This window comes from Amphiura filiformis, chromosome 16 (genome assembly GCF_039555335.1).
Source record: "Amphiura filiformis chromosome 16, Afil_fr2py, whole genome shotgun sequence".
Lineage (NCBI taxonomy): Eukaryota > Metazoa > Echinodermata > Ophiuroidea > Amphilepidida > Amphiuridae > Amphiura > Amphiura filiformis.
In genome coordinates, this window is record NC_092643.1 from 16,408,740 (window position 1) to 16,430,730 (window position 21,991).

The following is a 21,991-nucleotide window of genomic DNA, read 5'->3' on the forward strand; positions in this document are numbered from 1 at the left end:
GTAGCAGTTGGAAATGTTTCTGCCATTGAGGTATTGGGAGCGACACATCTGATGTCTGGTTTTTTGCCGTTCTTTTGCCGCTCTAGAATCTCTCTCATCTTTGTTTTTGAATTCAGTTTCCAAAAGCTGGCAACCAAATTATTTTGGTTAATTTGTGTATGTTGAATTCAGAAATGTTGTCTGCCAAGCTATATTGGAACCCTGTGACCCTCAAAAAAGACCCCCAAACCCCCCTACATGCTCATATAGGGGGAAAATTAAACATGTTCCAAATTCAATAAAAAACATTATTAACATTGTCAAATTATTTGTCTGTGTCTAAGGATCACAAAAATGTAACATACTTGCACGTAGGGCATATACCAAGTTATGAGGTTCGACAGGGGTGAAAATTAAAAGATGCTCCGATTTCCGTAAAAATTGATGCAAACTGTTCCTCAAGTTCAAGGGATTCAGGAAAATAATAGTTTTTACTATCTGCGATGTCAAGTTCAGAAGATTGAATCCTATGGAATCCTACATATCTTTGACGTTTTGCTGTGTAACATACTAACTAGACATCGTAGATAGTGCTAACTATTCTTTTCTGAAACCTCTAAACTTGGCACACAATTTGCCCCAACTTTTACGAAAATTGGAGTAACTTTGACTTTCATCCCATACACAACAAGCACAAATTCACCTGTGACCTTTTGTGCCCATAACTTCTTAACGATACGTCGTACATGCACAAACATTACATTTCGTGGGACAAACGCATAATTTGACATGTTTGAAAGTGTTATTGAAATAAAATAAAAAATGCCCCATATATGATCCTATGGGGTCTTTGGGGTCTTTTTGAGGGTTACAGTCTCAAAATATTGCTTAGCAGACGACAGATTCGAGTTCAGCATACCCTATTTTTCCAAAATAGAACTAGTCTATAAATAAGTCCTCCAGACGTCCTGAATAAAATAAATACTTTATATATTAAACAACAAAGTACAACTCCTGCATGACTCAGTGACTCAGTGAAAAGTTGGGTTGCTACAGACGAATGTGCTGTCTTTACACTCGCCTTTAACGACTCCACTCAGACGCTTACGAAGAATATTGAGGATACTCTATATTTGCAAACCGTTCACCTGCAGTAGATATTTTCTCGAAACAAAATATGGACCGTGGTATGTTACTAAAAATGATTATTTGTATATATAAACATGTTTGATTTGTACCGTGGAAGCTGTGACATCATCGACTTTAAGTGCGACATCTAATTCAAAATGCAAATATTGACGGGTGTTTACTAGGTATTCGACTTCAAAACAAATTGTGAATTCGAATTTTATGCCATCGCCTGCTCATGCTTCTAATAATCATTTATGAACGCGACTTCTAATTATTGCGTGCTACGGTGCTCGCTTATACTACAAAAGCGGAGTTTGAAGTCATGAAGTCGACTTCTGAAGTCGAGTTCAAAACGCGGCAACACTACTAAAGTCGTCAAATTTTCAAAGCAGTCACAACCCAGGGCTCGTCACCCGGGCTCGTCACCCGGGGGGGACTTCAATATGAAATGGATATAGGTGTAGGGCTGGCACTTTCGCAGTAATGGGCATTCAGTGAGAGCAAAATGTAAAAAATATGGGGTCATTGGGTGAGAGCATGATTTTTGGCATTCGGTGAGAGCAAAATTTAAAAAATATGGGGTCATTGGGTGAGAGCATGACCTTTTTTAAATGGAACCTTTGGGTGAGAGCCGAAACAGTACACCCATCCGAAACAGCGCCACAGAAACCTCGAACATCGAATTTCTAGTACTAAATGGCTTCAAATTTCTTTGTTTTTTTTTCTCAAAATAAGTAACAAAATCAGTGATAAATGAAATTTGCTGTTCAAATTGAACTTGTATGGGTCTTTGGGTGACAGATCAAATGGCCAAATAGGGGTCTTCGGGTGACAGAGCGTGTGTTCGTAAAAAAATATGGGGTCTTTGGGTGACAGCGACGCTGAAAAAGGGGTCTTAATAATAGCCTTACATACGCGTCACCTCCAAAGTGGGACTCGGCAATTATCTCATCAACTCGTCAACTTTCAGAGCTTCAGTATAAATACCAAGACCGCTCCTTATATTAAGGGGATCCCATATTCTTCAGAAGGAAGGTCATGAATATATCAATGACCGGAATCAAGTTTTTAAATATTTACCAACAAAGGCAAGAGACCGGTATATCGATATGCTTGAGTGAACCCCATGCAACCACTACACTGTTCAATAGCCTTATTGTGTTACGGGGTCCAGGGTATCTGAGTAAAAGAGATGAAATGAGAATCATGAGCCACTTGTTTGCATCTTGACCATAAGCATATATATCACAAAGTATTTATTAAATTACTATTTAATACCGAGACTTTTAAGTAAATCAGATCATAAACCTTAAACTTATACTTAAGTCTGTTCTCGAATCGTCTTGACTTACACAATAATCATTAACATTGTCTATAATATATCGGGGCATCTGACTGCGTTCAAAATTGGTCTTGTTTAAAGTCTTAACACTTCTAATCATTTTGTTAATTATACATGAACACCTTAACATCAAATAAACAATTAACAAATATTAATAGCAAATAATTAGTATGACTTATGTTCATTTGAACTTGTACTATTAATCCTAATTATCCAACACATATTTACATAATGCTCAATAAGATTAACACACATTAAAGAAAGTAAACTGTCATTTATGAATTAGGCCTAAATACCATGATCTCATGATAGGTTATCATGTTTATAGAATTTATCAGTAATCAATATGACAATTTGTATATTTAAATAACTTTTCCAAAATAAAGAATGTTTTCATTACAAAGTTTCCAACATTAACTAAGTTTTAAATTGAATACTGCATAACAAAATAGTCACACTTTACTTAACATAACATCAAAATCACCATGCATGTCTGTCCAAAATATAAATAATCTTACACAATTGTCACAAGGTTGAATTTGAACATGTTGAATCCAAATAAATTAATGCCAAATAACTTTTAGGGTACATCTGTGATTGAGCGAAATAGTTGTAACATGTTGATTACAATCAATCAAATTAGTTGAATTGTTTAAACCAAAATAACATACACAGGCATATTTGTATGTAATATTAGTATTTACATCACTTATATTTCCTTCTCATATTAAATGACTCTAAATATTTTCTTCCTATACTACTACATGTAACAGTAATATGCAAATCCTTTAAACTTTATCTAGTCTATTCAGATGGCCTGCATGTGATGTACAGTCCACCATTTCAACGGGTTTACAAACCGCTTTTTTGGATCCTAAAAAGCGTAAACAATTTCAGATGATGTGTCTAATCCTGTTTACTCAATCAATAATGGGCAAACAGAATTCTATTCACTATTGTCAATGATTGTGGTTAAACTGACTTATAAGGCCTGTATAGCCTAGATCAAATTGTTGGCTTATGTTTGCTTGGATGACTTTATTTTACTGGACTGGTATTTACCTTCCAATCAGAGAATAAAAGGCACACAGCTATTCAACATATCAGATTGATTATTCATGAGGGTATGGGAAATAACTGCATACTTGTAATGATAAAATAAAAATTCCTTATGATAAATGTGATTTTCATTTTTTGCAAACATGCATGCTACTTGCTAATTTTTGTGTCGCTATAAAAAGGAAGTAAAAATAGTTTTACATCGTGAACTATCTCAAAAATGCAGTTCCAGAAATAGTGCACAACTTACCGGGTACTTTTATTTTAATTGCAATAGGTCAAAAATTGGTAGGCCTATTCTTTTATTTTGACCTAATTGGGAATTTTAAACCTTTAAGGCCGAGTAAAAAAACAAACATGTTTCTCGTCCGCGCCCTCCTCATTTTCTGAAGATTTTTCAAATTTCTTTTTATTTTGTAAACTTTCAGTTATAACTTGTAGAAAAAGATGTTTCAGAAGTTGAACCTTATTTAACGGTTTTGTAAATGCATAAGACATCATTTAAGAAGAGTTTTGTGATCACTAGAGGGGTCTACCTCTCAAAACAATAAAATAAAAAGGGCCTCCTCCTTTTTCTCAGATATCAATCTGTATGTCGAATACCCGAAACATGGTGCCAAATACAGGTATTTAGCGTCATTTTCCAATAAAAAATAAAAAATAAAAAGCCCCTCATTCTCCTAATTTTTAAAAACCCGGACGAGAAACATGTTTTTATTTTTACTTGGCCTAATAGAATAATATAATACTACAGATCTCTCTATCCATGTATTTGAAATCCATTAAAAAAAGCCTCGGAGAAGTGGACAAGACTTCACTTTTGATATGGGCTTTTATCTTCGAGCTTGATGCTTTTATCTTAAATAAAACCTCACACAATAATGTAAACAATGTAAACCACACAATATCATTTTAAAATGGCAAATTCAATGTCTTTTTACTTTCTAATAGGAATAAATGTATCATAAAGATGCATTATTATCCATGTTAATTATCCAGCAAAATTGTTAAAGCTGATATGGTTAAAGTAAAAGTCAACTTTACCTTGACGTTTGTGGCTATAATTAGAGCAAGAATATTGAATATTATAACAAATGTTGAGTGTTATACATATTATATGGGTAGTAGGCCTATTGATCTTCGAAGGACGCTACTGAATGGGCAGGGATTTATGTAAATATGCAAACCCTATTCATTGTATTATACTACGTAGTCTTATTCTTCAAACACTGGATTTCCATAAAAGTTCAGTTCTTTCCACATGAGTTTCAGTGAAATTGAATAAAGTGCATTATTTTGTATGTATTTTGCTTAATATTCTGGCCTTCTGGACACGAAAAACGATGCATACACTTATATGCATTAAGTATCCTAGACAATGGAAAAGTAGAACGATGTATAGGCATTTAGTATCATAGACAGTGGATGTTGTTGGAAAAAAATGTTAATATCCAAATCATCCTAACTAGGCCTTGAACATCCAAATGATATGAAATATCCAAAAATGAGCCTTAATAATATCCAAAATATCCTACTCTCTAAATGTAAAAGAGTGAAAATTTCACTCGGAACTTGGAGTGATTTCATTCTCACTCTATTCGAGCGGTTAGTCGTTCTTTTAGAGTGAAAAAAAGCTTCTACTCGGTCAATGTAGATTCACTCCTTACAGAGTGATCCAAAATTACCGCTCAATTTCAGAGTGAAATTACAATCACTCTTTGCGGAGTGAATCCACAGTTCGTACAGCCAATCAGAAAGCCGGATTTTCACGCTGAGAGCCGCGAACAAATTGTGATTATTCATTCGGCGAATAGTCGTTGCAGCAATGGCCAGTAGCGTAGCCAGCGGGGGGGGCAGGTGGGGCAGAGTGCCCCCCCTGACAAAAAATGAAAGAAAAAGTGCCCCTCTGACAAAAAATGAGAGAGAAAATCAGGAGGGCAAAGGAAAAGAAAAAGGGCAAGGAGCCCCTTTTCTAGCAAAATTCAGGGCCACGCGCGCAAATTGTAACAATAAAGCCCTTTTTTAGCCGGATAATGGGCGAAAATAGTGTAAAATACCATTTTTTTCGCGCTACATGCGCACATTATCCCAATAAGGCCCTTTTCGGGAAGCTCGAAGACATACAGTCTCTATGTATTGTATGATGCAACTGCAATTTTTTCGTCTGTGCCCCAAAAATTTTATTTTGCCCCCCCTGACCAAGAAAGCTGGCTACGCCCCTGGCAATGGCGGTGGAGTTGTCAGTAGCAGTTTGGCGAAGAAATAGCCAATATTTTCGTTGGTAAGTATACTTTGAACTATTTTATTTATATGTTGAATCATTGCAGATTGTAATCGACAACTAAAAATCTGATGTTACTGTCTCAAAGGTGATAATTGTACCCATGAAGCTTCTTCATTTGTTGAACACATTGATTCACATTGTCGGTCCGGCATTACGGTAGCACACTCATGCACTGCTATGCATACCTGGTACATGTATTACTTCATAAACCTGTAAATGATTGAGTGTACTTGTGTAATAATTGTAATGTTTGTTATACTGCGTCAGCCTTTTTAGTATGTACCCGATCACATCTCCGAGTCCGATGCGCTAGTCATGCTATACATGCCAGTAGCCACAGGATCACATGCAGCAAGGCCAGGCCATACCTAGCTAGGCTTAGGCTATAGGGTCAGGCCAAAGCATAGGCCTGTTATCTCTGACCAGTCTCTAATTTATCATGTTTATATACTGCAGCACATTATATCTGCATGTGTGATGCCAAAAGTCAGAGGACTATAGGCCTCTAGCTAGGCTTAGGCTATAGGGTCAGGCCAAAGCATAGGCCTGTTATCTCTGACCAGTCTCTAATTTATCATGTTTATATACTGCAGCACGTCTATCTGCATGTGTGATGCTAGGCCCATAGTCCTACGTCACTAAGCTTTTAATCATGCCAAAATTACCATTTTAATCTTAATTAACATGTAATAACACTTATTGTGTTGTAATTCCTTTGCTCACAAAAATACATGAATGAATTAACATTTTGTGCCTATTTCTGTGATTATTTTCTGTCAGTCTCATTCACTTCTTTATTTCAGAGCTATTAACTCAAAAAGAGTGGTTTTTCCACTCCTCTTTGGAACTGTATGAGTGACCACTCCTTTTGGAGTGAAATTCAATCTCACTAAAGAGTGATTTTATTCACTCTTTTTTCCGAGTGAATTTCCTCACTCTTTTGAAGAGTGAATTTCACTCTAAAAGGAGTGGTCACTCATACAGCTCCAAGGAGGAGTGGAAAAACCACTCTTTTTGAGCTGTTTTTCACTCTTTCACATTTAGAGAGTATATCCTAAATAGCCGTAATAATATCCAAATTATCTGAAATATCCAAATTATCTAAAATATCCAAATTAGGCCTATGAATATATCCAAATGATCTGAAATATCCAAGTTATCCTAATTAGCCATAATAATATCCAAATTATCTAAAATATCCAAATATCTAAAAAATAAATAGGTGCAACTATTATCCAAATTATACATAATATCCTTTAATATATATAATCATCGAGCTCGATGATATAATATAATATAAATATTAAATATCTAAATAGCTTAATAGCTAAAGCTAATTGGATATTTGTCAGGATAACTTATTTATCATTAAGAAGTGTATACAAGTGTTAGCAAACCACAGCTAATTGTTCAAAGAAGTATAGATCTTATGAACAAAAACAACAAACTGTAAAGTAAAAATCTTATAGTAGTATGCTTTCACCATCGAGCTCTCTCACTGTATTTTTACAAGCTCCTGGACTTACTTGAGAATTTAAATCAATCTGACATCATGGATGGAATCTGATTACACAAGCTAGTGTGTTGATTTGCAAACTATGTTTAATCAGCAAAGAATGTATTGTTACTTTAGTTGCAAATCATTGTTGCATGTAATAATGTGTGTATAATTATGAGGAATATAAAGATTTTTGTTTGCTTTGAGAACTGTATCCATATTTGTGTAGTCCAACCAATAGGACAATTTGAATTGTTTCTTCCGGAGTAGGCCTATTAAGCTATAAAACACTTCTGAAATTGTCCTGTGTAGTATAGGACTAGCATAAATATTGGAACTAGAACCCCATACAAATATAGGTAATTCAAGCCTATTGTTAATATTTATTGGAGGATGTGGTAGATATAAACAAACTGCTGGTAGGGAGGATTATGAGGTTGATCAGTATTATCTAGGAGTTTGTTTGCCAAGCACTTACCAGGTAATGGAGCATGATGGAGATAAGTGGATAATTTGTTTACTTCTACTGAAAAATCAATTCTCTACCAGCAGATTCTAGGCCCACATGAAATGGTGTACTGTACCTGACATGTGGCCAATGTTTTGATAAAGCTAGTACTACCAATTCTAAAGATTCCCTAAAACCTATTGTTATATATTCATAGAACTTTCTGGAAGGAGCTTAAATACACACAAATATGTTGGGTGTAAGCGAAAGATAGGGTCATTGATTTTAAGCCCAAATTAGGTGTATCTACAGAAAAACTGAATTGGGATACTTATAGTTATACATGCTATACTGTTTGGGTGCTATTTAAGGGATCTGAAATGAGCGTTTAGAGCGTTTCGACAGTATTTTTATGGGACATGAGAGCACCACAGACGTATCGATATTTTTCAAATTTTTGATATATAACAGTCCTCGAAGTAAATTTTATAAATCTAATGATATATTCTTAAAGTGTATGTAGCTGGGAGGAAAAGCCGACGATCAATTGAAAATTTTGACCTTTCATATTGAAGATATGGTTTTTTTCCCAAAAAGACCTAATTTTTTTGGTGTTTTGGGAAAAAAAATCGATATCTTCAATACGAAAGGTCAAAATTTGCAATTGATCGTCGGCATTTCATCCCACCTACATACACGTTAAGTATAAATCATTTATAAAGTTTACTTCGAGTAATGTTAAATATCAAAAATATCAATTTTTAATGATTTGCCATAAAATGTGTATTACATTGCGAATTTCAAAAAATCAAAATTATTTGATATCAGAAGGACATTCTTCGTATTAAGAATGCGATTCGATATGTCTGATTATTTATTATTATTAGACAGCATTTATGAAGCGCCTTATCAAAGAGATCAAGGCGCTGTACAAAGAGACTTTAAAAATTACATCTTAAAATTACAACTTACATTACACATACTAAAAACATTGCAAACACTGTTAAGCTACAAATTAAATATACACATGCTAAAAACATATATAAACAGGTGACAAGCTCACTATCAAGAGGCAAGTAGAAAATTAACATGTTGGAAAAAGGTGGGTTTTGAGCGATTTCTTGAATCTATGGATGGAAGGGAGTTGGCGGATCATAGGCAGAGAGTTCCAAAGGCGCGGTGCAGCTGCCGTGAAGGCTTTGTCCCCAAGTGTTCGTTTTGTGCGTGGTATGGCAAGACGTAACTTGTCGTCACCAGATCTCAAATTCTCTCTTGATGGAACATAAGGAATGAGATACTCGGTGAGATAAGACGGCAGTAGTCCATGGATACCTTTATAAGCCAGCAGCATGAGTTTGAAAACTATCCGGGATTCAAGAGGCAACCAATGGAGTTCTCTGAGCAACGGAGCTGATGAATGTCTCCTATCTAATCTAAACACAATCCGCGCCGCCCTATTTTGCAGAGATTGAAGTTTCTTCAGATCTTTGGATGTGATGCCATACATCATAGCATTTGAATAGTCAAGTCTGGATAAAATCAGTGAGCCGACAAGTTTGTGGCAGCTATCAACAGTGATGTACCGACGGATCCTGTAGATGTTACGGAGGTGGAAATTGACGGACTTCGCCGTGTGTTTCACATGTCCTGTCATTGACATCGTCTGATCAAAGACAACACCAAGGTTTTTGATGACAAGAGATTGCAATATAGTGCTGCCACCAATATTAATGCAGATGTCCTTGATATATTTGATGTTATAGTTAGACGATGCTATAAAGAACTCGGTTTTTTCACTGTTAAGTTTGAGCTTATTTCTAGTCATCCACTCACTGATTTCATTAATACAAGAAGAGAGTTTGTCAATGGCAAATTTGACATCACTTTCGGATTTAGCATTAAACGGTAAATAAAGCTGCACATCGTCGGCATACATATGGTACTTGATCTTGTACTTCTGGATGATAGCACCAAGACAACATATATACATAACGAAGAAGAGCGGGCCAACCACAGAGCCCTGTGGAATCCCATAATGGAGAGCGTGATTGCTAGATGAAGCATCTCCGACGGATACGCGAAAAGAACGATTTTGAAGATAAGATGAAATCCATGCCAAGGCTGTGCCACATATTCCATAGGTGTGCTTAAGCCGATTCAATAGGATGGCATGGTCTACCGTATCGAATGCGGCGGATAAATCGAGTAGCACAACCGCAACAGCATTATTTTCGTCCATAGATCTTAATATATCAGTTCTAACACGAAGGAGAGCAGTTTCTGTGCAATGCAGTTCTCTGTACGCGGATTGGAATGGTTCTAGGAGGCCGTGGGAATTGAGATGGTCTTTAATCTGGCTACACGACCTTCTCCATTAACTTAGACACATAGCTTATATTTGACACTGGGCGGAAATTCTTTAAAACCTCTTTGTCGAGGGAAGGCTTCTTCAAGAGGGGGATACAATCGCCTCACGGAGCTTAGATGGAAAGACACCTGTACTTAAGGATACGATACATGATTTACCGACATGTGACTCATTTCGGAATGCGATCATGAATTTTGAAGAAAAAAAAAGTTTCCACGGGCTTCGTTGGGACTCGAACCAGCGATTCTAAACTTCCTTCGATTACGCGTCTAGCGCTTTACCACTCGGCCACCGTGGCAGTTGAGCGATGGAGTCTAATGATAAAAGATAAATCTCATAAGGCCATCTTTAGCCTTTTGTTTACTAAAAAAGACGCGTTTTGTAAAGATAGATTAGCCGTTTTATGCATAAATAGCACGAACGTTTGGGAAAGGTTTCAAACAAATAATAAAGACACTGATGTGATGATGAAATTGCGTAAGTCGGGAATTATCTGCGTCGCAATGTTTTGTTTTGGTTTTAGGAATTTGACCTTAAAATTTACGACTTCATGACATTATCATTCGAAATCAATAAAAGATATTTCAACACTATATGTCCTCATTCTTTCTTTAGAATGTTTTGTACATGTATGTGAAATAGCTTCAACAATGGTTCGCTGCATAATGGTAAAAATAGCCTTGACTCAAAAAAGGGCGAGAGGTACCATATTTACGGATTCAGGCTAAATTTAAAATTGATATAAAACGTTCGTTTTTGATCGATTACAAAAAATTAATTTTGTCGTATAAAGAAATTGTATCTGGCGTGAATTACACTACAGTTTTTATTCCTAGGGCTCTTTGACTTCTTCAAATAATTTTTTTAATGATAGAGTGAATCCCCTGGCCCTCTATAATTACGCACAAAAGATCGACCCCCCTTAAAGACACATTAATTATAGATGTTAACGGTTTACACAACAATTCAACATTCTCTTTAAACAACCACAGAGGAATGGTATCTATTGCACATGATTTGGGTGGCATAGATGATATGATTTTACACACCTCTTCCACAGTGACCTGGTTAAATGAAGACAAAGGAACATTTTTGCTTAAAAGATTCTGGCAGTACTCTAAAGGTTTGCAATCTGGAAGAGCACTAGGTACACTATCAAGATCCTGCCTGATTTTAGAAACCTTTTCAACAAAGAATCTGGCAAATGAATTGCACATTTCATTCAAATTATCAAAGTCAGGAAGTTGTTTAGTAACATTGTTCAAGAGTTTGTTCAGAGTCACAAACATGTTCTTATTGCTTGAATTCTCAAGTTGTTCTTGATAATAGTTTTCCTTGGCATGTTGTATGAGTTTACTAGTAACCTTAGTTTGTTCAACATAGTCATCATGATCACATTGGTTCTTACTTTTTAACCACTTTCTTTCACATTGTCTACGTATACGTCTAGCATCTCTGATTGTTTCATCAAACCAGGGCGACGTGGGCTTGATACTGCGAGCACGCTGCCGCGGAGGTGCATGGGTGTTCAACACACTTAGAATAGAAGAGTCAAACCTCCCAAGCATCTCCTCAGCAGAGTCCTCACCAAAGTCCAGGTCGCTCAAACTTGATGCAAGGTCATTAGCAAATGAAACACTATCAATCCCCTTTATATTTCTAACAGTACTTGAAACTTTCATAGGTTGGGGTTTCTCACAATTTATTGCACAGTTGATAAGTTCATGATCAGATCCTAGCGTTGGCAAGACTTGGCACTTAGTTACAAGATTTTCTTCATTGCGAGATATGATCAGGTCCAAAGTATGTTCGTCCTTATGAGTAGACTGATGAACATGCTGTTGGAAACCATTTTCAGCGAGTGATTCTAGGAATCGAGCAGAATCAGGTTTGGATGGGAGGTCGACATGGATGTTAAAGTCGCCTAATAGTAAAGTCTTTACAGGGGCCATGCTAATCTCGTTGATGAATGCATCGAACTCCTCAAGAAATTGCGGCACTTTAAGACCATTTTCTTTCGACGGAGGGGGGCGATAGACTAGGATAAGTCTAATGTCAAGTTTCTTAATTATAACAGATGCATGTTCAAAAGACGGCGTATCAATGTCAGTTGGAGCTTTTTGAATATTAAGATTAGACTTGTATATGATCCCAATGCTACCATGCGGATCGAGTTTCCTAGGGAAATTCATGAATGAATACCCTTGTGGGAGCAATTCCCCAATCACAACACGGTCATTCTCAGCTAGCCATGTTTCTGTAATTACAAATACATCAGCATCATTGTCTACTATGTTGTCGAAAATTTGAATAGTTTTGTTGCATGCAGATCTTGCATTCCATAAGCGAAGATTAAGAAGTTTTTCATTGTGTTTGGGCAAACCGCGTAAGTTGTTCAAGTTCAAACCAGTCTGGCCAGTGATGTTGGGTTCGACTCGCACGTTCTGAATAACAGGGATTGAATAAATCTGTTGTTTCTGACTTTTTCGTCCCTTTCCTCTCTTCTTCCAGCGTTTAGTCTTAACTTTACGGCTGGGTGGTTTGGGTCGTTCATGAAAAGGGCATGATCGCTTGAGTATATTCAAATCAGCAAGCCCGGTCAGCAAGATGCGTGCATAGGTTCTCAGTCATACCACAATCAATGTATAATTCAGTACCGGGTGGAGATGTTCTAAATGAAAGCAAATAATCACGGCTGTAACTAATACGCTCAATATTGCTCTTTATGTTATTCTCATGATGATTGTCGATCGATTCAGTGGTATTGATCAACAAACCAGTAAAGTTACTATGTGTTCTGTGTGTACGTACCCATTCAACACTAACATCCCGTAAATATAGTACAGAAATCGTTAAACAAAATATGGAAAAATGAAGAACGATATCTCGGCAACACAAACATTTTGACGTTCCATGCACATAAAACAGCCCACATTAAAAATAATGTACAACAGAGACGATTTTCATTATGGACTTTACTAAGTCCGGATTTCTTTTAAACTTGAAATTAAATTCACTTTGTGTAACAAGTATGATTTTGAATGTCCAATTTATTATCCATTCCAAAAGGAGCACCCCCCTTCCAAGGCTATATGATTAGGATTTGGACTAAAGGTTAGGAATTGATATATAAGGATTAGGGTTTGCCTGTTAAGGGTATGTTAGGGTTAGGGTTGGGATTAGGGTTAGGTTAGGGTCAGGGTTAGGATTAGGGTTAGGATTAGAATTACGGTTAGTATTATGGCCCATGTTTAGGGTTATAGGGTACCGTATGAGGGGTCTGTAATTACCTTGGATAAAATACAGTTGTTTGTGTGGGTGTGTGTACGTCTGTACAGGTACATGTATATGGCTATGTGAATTTTGCCTATTTAGAGGATATCTCATCATTTGTATAATGTACACCATCACTATACTTGTCCATGTTATCAAAGATATGGCTATATGCAGTTGTCAATTTCCAGCCCCCCCCCTCATGGCCAGGGTACCAGGGGGACGGGTGGCTGTGACTTATACCAGGGCTAAATTTCTAAAATGTTAAAACTCCCAGCCAAGTCCCGGACCGACGGGAAACGACACATGGCCGGCCCTACAGGGACAAATTTTGTGTCAATGCCCGTCTGTTATAAACTGCCCGGCTATTTTTCCGGGTACTCTGCACTGCAGGCAGGGGCTGGAGTGGGTCAGGGACTCACTGACAAGTGTATTATCAACAGCCTTCATTTTCACGTGCATGAAATCTATAAGATTAACTACTGAACATACGGGCCTATGCACCGCCCCCCCCCCCCTACAATCATAATTACTCACTAGTCTAGTATCACAGACATTCAAATTCCATCATGAAATCTAAACGGCTTTCATAGTACACTGATTTGCAAGTTACGACACATGGCTGGCACTACAGGGACAAGATTTGTGTCAATGTCCATCTGTTATAAACTGCCCGGCTATTTTCCAGGTACTCGGCAGGCAGGCTGGAGTGGGTCAGGGTTTCAATTCAATTGACAAGTGCATTATCAACAGCCTTGCATTTTCACGGGCATGAAATCTATAAGCTTAAACTACTGAACATACAGGCCTATGTACCCCCCCACACACACATCATAATTACTCACATCACTAGTATCACAGGGTCAGGGTTTCAATTGACAAGTGCATTATCAACAGCCTTGCATTTTCACGTGCATGAAATCTATAAGCTTAACTACTGAACATACAGGCCTATGTACCCCCCCCCCCACACACACAATCATAATTACTCACATCACTAGTATCACAGACATTCAAATTCCAACATGAAATCTATTCGGCTTTCATAGTAGCCTACACTGATTTTCAAGTTCAAACGCCAGCTCCCATACTGCAGTTACTGTCCGTTTTCCTATACACAATACACAGTGCTCTCACCATTGACGCGTGACCTCTACAAATGATGTATGTTGGAAGAATGGACACTTGCCTAGTTAACATCACTGTGTGAAAAATAACCAGCCAATATTTAATATATTCTCCAAACTTCTAGCAAATATATTTCTCTAACATGACCTAAAATTACAGCTAGGTTAGATGTTCAGAAATGGTCGCACTTTTGTAAAATATGAGTGAGGGCAAAGCATAGCTAGCTCATAGCTAGCCAACTCCCCGTGTTAATTGAATGGAGATTTGACCGAAAATATTGAGCTATATTGGTAACGGACCGCTCCGTTCTGAAGGATGCCACAAAAAAAACGGTACAAGCTACATTTAAATTATTCTATGAAATTCTAGAAAATATAGTTTTGTAACATGTCCTAAATTTTTAGCTAATTTAGGTGTTTGGAGAGGGTCGCACTTTTGTGTTTTAGGAAGGATATGTAAACGACAAATAACACCAAAAATATGAAGAAATTATTTCCAAGTCAACAATCATTATGTTGCTCATTTTCAAGAATGCTGGTTAACAAAAAGCAGGTCATTGTCTCATTTCGTGAACAAAGGTCCACATACCATTGTGTCCTTCCGTTTCCTTTATAATCGGTTACCCAACTGAAGCTATAATACCAGGTTTATTGCGATATCGCACATGCAAAAACAGACACATGTGCACAACCAGAGAAGATCCGATTTAATCAGTTGAGCTGTTTCAATGAGTGTTATCTTGGTTTAATAGCTTTTAATGGGATTTAAGTCCTGCAAAGGTCGAGATGAATTCTACTGTAGACATGACTGCATCATGCTCAACGATGCTGAATTCGACCATCGTGCATGAGCAAATTAACCGGAAATTAACATAAGGGCGCACATCACTGAAAAGGATGCCATTCTTTCTTTATAAAAATGCTGTTTAAAATCCTTAAAACAATTTTTGATATCTGCCATCTGTGATACACTTGTAGGATTTAATATTACTAATCATGACCAATCCAAATTTAGCCAAAATTATGCAAATTTCTGCTCATTTTAATGCTTACTTTCAGAATCCATGTTTTTTCTTAGAATAAAAATTAATTAAGATTTGTTCCAAGTCTACCATGTTACAATACTGATAATTCAATAAAAAAAAACTTTTTAGACTGCAACAAGTCTGTCCTAAAACATGTATTTATTTGGATAATGAATTGGACATTCAAAATCATATTTGCTACACAAAGTAAAATTATTTGAAGTTTGAAATATAAAATGGATAAAATAATGTCCAATATGAAAGAATTCAATGTTGTACACTAAAATGCAGTAAAAACGGCGAAAATCGGTTAAAATCAGACCGACGATGCAGGAGCGACCTGACGGTGCTGGCATCAATCGTTATTTATGTGCTCTAATGTCCCACAATAAATACTGTCCAAACGTTCATATCCCTTCCCTTAAGCTTACTGCTTAAATTTTGTTGGCACATTTATTTCTCATCTCATGTAGAGAAGGGCTATCCACCACAGCAGGGCTATCCTCCACAGCAACAGGGCTACCCACCTCAGCAAGGTTACCCGCCGCCAGGAAATGCTCAATACAACCCCGTAAGTACGATATTAAAATTGGAGACATCAATTCGGCGTAATAGTGATGATGTAACAGGATTAACTACCATTAACTATCATTAACTACCATTAACTACCATATGTAAATGGTAGTTAATGGTAGTTAACTACCATATGTAAATGAGATGCTCATGCTATAAAGGACTCTGCAGACTTTTGAGTGGATGAAGTAACATATCTATATTATTGAAGGTAATACGATGTATTGTTGGTCGAAGCAGCAACAACAAAATGTAGTTCACAGCATTTTGCGAATGGTAGTGAGCTTTAGCAAAAAATGCATTGCTCAATTCATAGCGAGCGTGTAGGAGAATTCAAATATCACAGATATACTTTTGTAGGACACTTTTATAAAACGTACATAACTCATTAACAACAATAAATTAAGCAAGTTTTCAAAGTATATGATTTGTAGAATGAACTTTTGCAACACACCAAACTGTTATTTTTCAATAATATATTGATTCAAATCTACTTTTTTGGCTGCTTCGACCAACAATACCTCGCATAACATTAATATATTACCATTGTACTTCCAGTAATGTTTAAGTTCTAACGAACGTTTGATGACGTATAATCGATAAACATTCGCTAGAACTAAAACATTACTGGAAACAGAGTGGGAATAGATTAAAAACGATTTTTGCCTTGTTTGCAACTCCAAAAGGACATGTTGACATAATTGCTTGCTTGCGAGGTTGACACATAAATTTAATTGCCTTACACCATCTGAATAGTTAATTGAGTCTGTGAATAGTTGATTCAGTAACCGGATATCAGACAAAAGGAGGATCTGCGAGTGAATAAATATGACAACCTTATTGGAGGTGAATTAGTCCGCATGTTGCTTTCAGAAGAACCAGTTTATATTTTTTAAGGTCAAAGGTCAACGACCGAGTCAAGTCCAATTGAAGTCTAATTTCAAATCGCTCCTATGGAGCTCAAACTTGGTGGGTGTGTTGACCTTGGACTAACAAATAAAAGTTTCCATGGTGACCTTTTCGTCAGACCTACGGTTAAGAGGTCATAGGTCAAAAAGGGTAGATTTTTCAAATTGCCCCTATGGAGCTCAAACTTGGTGGGTGGGTGGATCTTGGACTAAGAAACAAAAGTTTCCACGGTGACCTTTTTGTCAGACCTACGGTTAAGAGGTCATAGGTCAAAAAAGGTAGAAATTTCAAATTGCCCCAATGGAGCTCAAACTTGGTGGGTGGGTGGATCTTGGACTAACCAACAAAAGTTTCCACAGTGACCTTTTTGTCAGACCTACGGGTAAGAGGTCATAGGGCAAAAAAGGTAGAAATTTCAAATTGCCTCTATGGAGCTCAAACTTGGTGGGTGAGTGGACCTTGGACTAACAAATAAAAGTTTCCACGGTGACCTTTTTGTCAGACCAAAAAAACGTAAAAATTTCAAATTGCTCACATAATGGAGCTCAAACTTTGTGGGTGGGTGTAACTTTGGCCAAGGAAGCTTAGGTTTGCGTTTTCTAGGTCATCCGTGGTCAAAGGTCAGGTCAAATTTCAAATTGAGGGCAAAGTCAGGTCAAATTGCAAAAAGCTGCAATTGAGCCCAGCTGTGAGGAAAGTGATCCCAGCCAAAGGACACAAACTGATTTTGAGATCTGCAAAAGCCAATAACCATGATAGCCGAAAACCGCGAAATACGGGTAACCGCCTAGTTTACATAAGTTGACCCCTTAACGTAAACAAAAACAAAACTCAACGTTTTATTGGGGTGCGAACAACCATATTCTTCGCATAGCAAAAAACCTTTTCCCGAGACCGTGAGGACCAGTTTTTTGAAACATGGCTAGTGGTCATGCTGCCTAAGCCATTGCTGGCTTAGGAAGCCTGACCATTAGCCAAGCTTCGTGAAATCTTTACCTAAAAGTTCTTCGCATTACAAAGTCACCAAACTGCCTAATTTATAATATATGTTCGAATTTCTTTTTCAGAATGCTCCTACCCAAACTGTAATTGTGCGACAGACGCAATCTACTCAACCCAACGATTACCTGGCCTTTGCGATTATTGTTACAATCTGTTGCTGTTTGCCGCTTGGAATTGTAGCGATTGTTCAGGCAACGAATGTAAGTTTGTAGTTCATTTAGAAGTTTAGAACTACCTTTTATAAGACACATTTGAGGCGGTGATTAGTCTATTTCATAGCCCCGTTTTGAAATATATAGCCCACTTCAAAACCAACTCATATCACACAGACTGGTTCTATTTTGGATCGTGTTCCAACCGGCAAATGTGCGGAAAAGTTATAGATTGGGTATACTGAACTATATAGAATCTGTTGTCTGCCAAGCTGTATTATATGAGACCGTGACCCTCAAAAAGGATCGTATTGGGGCGAAAATCCATTTTATTCCAATAACTCTTTCAAACCTGTCAAATTATTCGTCTGGCCCAAGGATCCCAGAAATGTAAAGTTTGTACGCGTACGACCTATAGTTAAGACGTTATGGGGCATAAAAGGTCTGTGGTCGATTTGCTTGTTGTGCCTGGGTCAAAAGTTAAAGTTGCTCCAATTTTGGTAAAAATGGAAGAAAATTGTTCTCCTAACTATAAAAGAATAGTTTGCACCATCTGCGATGTCTAGTTGGTACGTTACACAGAATAGAGTTTCTAAAGATATATATGATTAAAGGAGTATTTCGTGATCCTAGCATCCTCTTTTTATGACATTTTTCAGTAGATATCCACGAAAAAAGCTTATTCCCAAAATTTCAGTTGATTCCGATTTTGCGTTATGCATGATTATGTGTATTACGCTGCTCCATAGACAATGTGTTGTAATTTCGTTCTGGTATACCAGAATGAAATTCAAATTTGACGATATCTTTGCTAAAGGAAATAATCTGCAAGAAGTTTTTTGAATATAAACATTATGTAGCCATAGGTTTCCAGTGATATAAAAATCTCAACTTTTTTTGAGATAATTTGGGGGGGGGTCATGCTGTGGATCACGAAATGCCCTTTTAAATGGCATTTGTATTTATTTGTCATCTATCTTCTAGAGGAACAGTTTGCCTCCATTTTTACGAAAATGGAACAACTTAAATTTTTCACCCCTGTACAACATGAAAATATTGACATGGGACCTGTTGAGCTTCATAACTTGTTTATTACATGTCCTACGCGCATATGTACATCTTTTGTTTTCCTCAGGCCCAGACAAATAATTTGATAGGTTTGTTTTAGTGAATTTGGAGCATGTTTAATTTTTGCCCCTTATATGACCCTGTAGGGGTTTTGGGTATCTTTTTACGGTCATGGCTTTTAAATTACAGCTTGGCATACAAACTATTTGAAATCAGCATATATTAGCAAAATTGATTTGGTTGCCAGCTTTAACACTAACTTGGCGCTTGACGCTTAAAGAAATCACATATTTCCAAAATAGAAGCAGTCTAACAATGATTAGAAAACCGCGACATCCCGATGTGTTTTAAGGAAGGGATCTTGAAGGGACTGTATTTGGTATTACTATAATATAACAAGTCCGAATTCAAGAGTCTGCATGGAATATCCCCGTACTTTATTTGAAGAGTCCCACCCCGGCGATGAAGGTGACGATGACGATGATAATCTCGATGAGATGGTAATGATGACGATAATCATGATGATAATGGATAATGGTGAGGTGATGATGATGATAATAATCATGATGATGATGATGATGATAATGGTGAGATGATAAGGAAGACGATGATGATGATGACGATGACGACGATGATGATGACGATGATGATGATGACGATGATGACAATAATGACGATGATGATGATGATAACTCTTTTCTCATTACATTCATTACATATTACAGGTTCGCAGTAGGTTCGCATCTGGTGACGTGGCAGGTGCTGAGGAAGCCTCCCGGTCTGCGAAATGTTGGTCTATCGCCGGTTTGGTCACTGGAATCGTTCTTTTCGTTATTGGAATCATAGCCATAATCATATATGTTGTATTTGTTGTATCAATTGTTACTTCAGCTGTATCAGGCATCGGTGACATTGATTTTACATCATATTAAGAAACACGGTTGTTTGATGGCATGTAAAATAGAGTCATCTTAAAGAAAAGTCGAACAATGATGGCGCTATTTATCTTAAATCTTGTTTGCATCTTTACAAGGGGTAGACACTTGTATAATGGTATTAGAACATCTGCAAAAAGACTTAAATGACAAGGGAGTTTTCAAAAATTTGTTATCATGAAATGTAAGGTATAACTCATATTAGTTGGCTAATTTAAATTTAAAATATATGTTAATAGCGCCCTCAATTTTCACACAAATGTACAGTCTATAGAATAAAAAAAGAGGAAAAGACGAATAATTTGATATAGAAACGAAAATCTATGTTAAAAAATTGCTACAAAATATATGTGTATATACATTTTCTTAGTGTGATAGTTGTTGGTATTATTCAGGTCTAGAATTGAATATTATCTAATGTTTTGTTAGAAAAATTAATAAATGATCATTTCAGCCTTGGGTGGAAAATAGCGATTGCACTTTTTTTTTTCAAATTTATATTTGCAGAAAGGTCTTTCAAGTGAGAGCTCCAGGAAATGTCATAAACACAGCAGCAATATTTTGGGATTAAAACAATATTATTCAGTTTTGTCAAATAAAACACAGCTCAATCATAATGGCAAGAAAGGTCAAAGTTTAATAGTTGGACAATTTTTGTAAATAAAGACCAAAAATATATGCATGAGCCAATCAAGACCAAAGACTTGTACAAAGGCCAATAATAGAAATATAGTACCAATTTATTATATAAGCATTTTTTATTCTACTTTATTACCAGTTATTAAAATTAACATAAAATAGTAACATCTTGACCTATTCTCGAGATTCTGAATGCTATTAACACTCGTGCCAAGTATTTTGAGACTGAGATTGCATAAAAACAGGCAAAATTGCTTCTGCCTCAAAACATTGCCAAATTAAATTCAAGTTGGAATGTTTCATTTAGTAAAACAGGTTAATATTTTAGGTCGACCTAAAGCGAAATAAAAGTGTAAATTCCATATCGAATAATGTTGTGGAAAAAAGCCCCAAACCCATAGTTAATTTGCATGTTTTCCTGACGATAACTTAGCACAAGTCTAAGCATTCAAAATCACGCGTATAAAATGTCACTCTCAATTTCCCTCTTTTGTCTTTTTAAGGCGACGCGATCTTTTGTTGGTCGAAGTTGATTGAAAAATAAAACTTTAATGTTTTGCAATAGTTCATTTTAAAACTTGCTTCATTTATTGTTGTTAATGAGTTAATTACGTTTTACAAAAGTGTTGTTGTTTCAGCTCTCGGTTTTAGCTCTCGGTTTCTAGCCAATCTAAGCTCCCTCTTGCATTGACGGAAAGTTTACTAAAGCTTGAACGAGTGTCCTTCCTGATGTGTGGTTCAGACAACAAAACCAATGAAAGTGTAATAGTTTACCATAAAAACATGTAATGGGTATAGACTCCCCATCAGCAAACACAAAACGATTTGTGTGTGATTAAAATATACTATACTATACTGTACTATACTATACTATACTATACTATACTATACTATACTATACTATACTATACTATAAAACGTTTTCGACATCATTCGCAAAAGGTTATAAAAGGTTGTCAGAAAACGTTTAAATGTCGGGTTATATAAAGGGTATATTAAGAGAATAAAACGTTTTCATAACCTTAAAAAAACATTTTTGATAATACTGCTCAGCAAACAAAAATGTTTGACAGAAAATGTTTAAATGTCGGGTTATATAAAGGATATAAAATCGTTTTAATATCATTCCAAAAACATTCTTGAAAACTTCATACAGAACATTATAAACAGAATGTTATT

The 21,991-nt window shown here is 36.4% G+C and overlaps 1 protein-coding gene across 1 annotated transcript; it reads left to right on the top strand.

Moving 5' to 3' along the window:
* The first annotated feature begins 1,014 nt into the window (after positions 1-1,014).
* LOC140135640 (interferon-induced transmembrane protein 3-like) lies at positions 1,015-21,376 on the top strand. The gene is made up of 4 exons (XM_072157214.1): positions 1,015-1,166; positions 16,008-16,105; positions 18,084-18,218; positions 19,964-21,376. Exons 1-4 carry the CDS (start codon positions 1,157-1,159, stop codon positions 20,168-20,170), a joined length of 450 nt encoding a protein of 149 aa, XP_072013315.1. The 5' UTR covers positions 1,015-1,156; the 3' UTR covers positions 20,171-21,376.
* Positions 21,377-21,991: the final 615 nt, after the last annotated feature.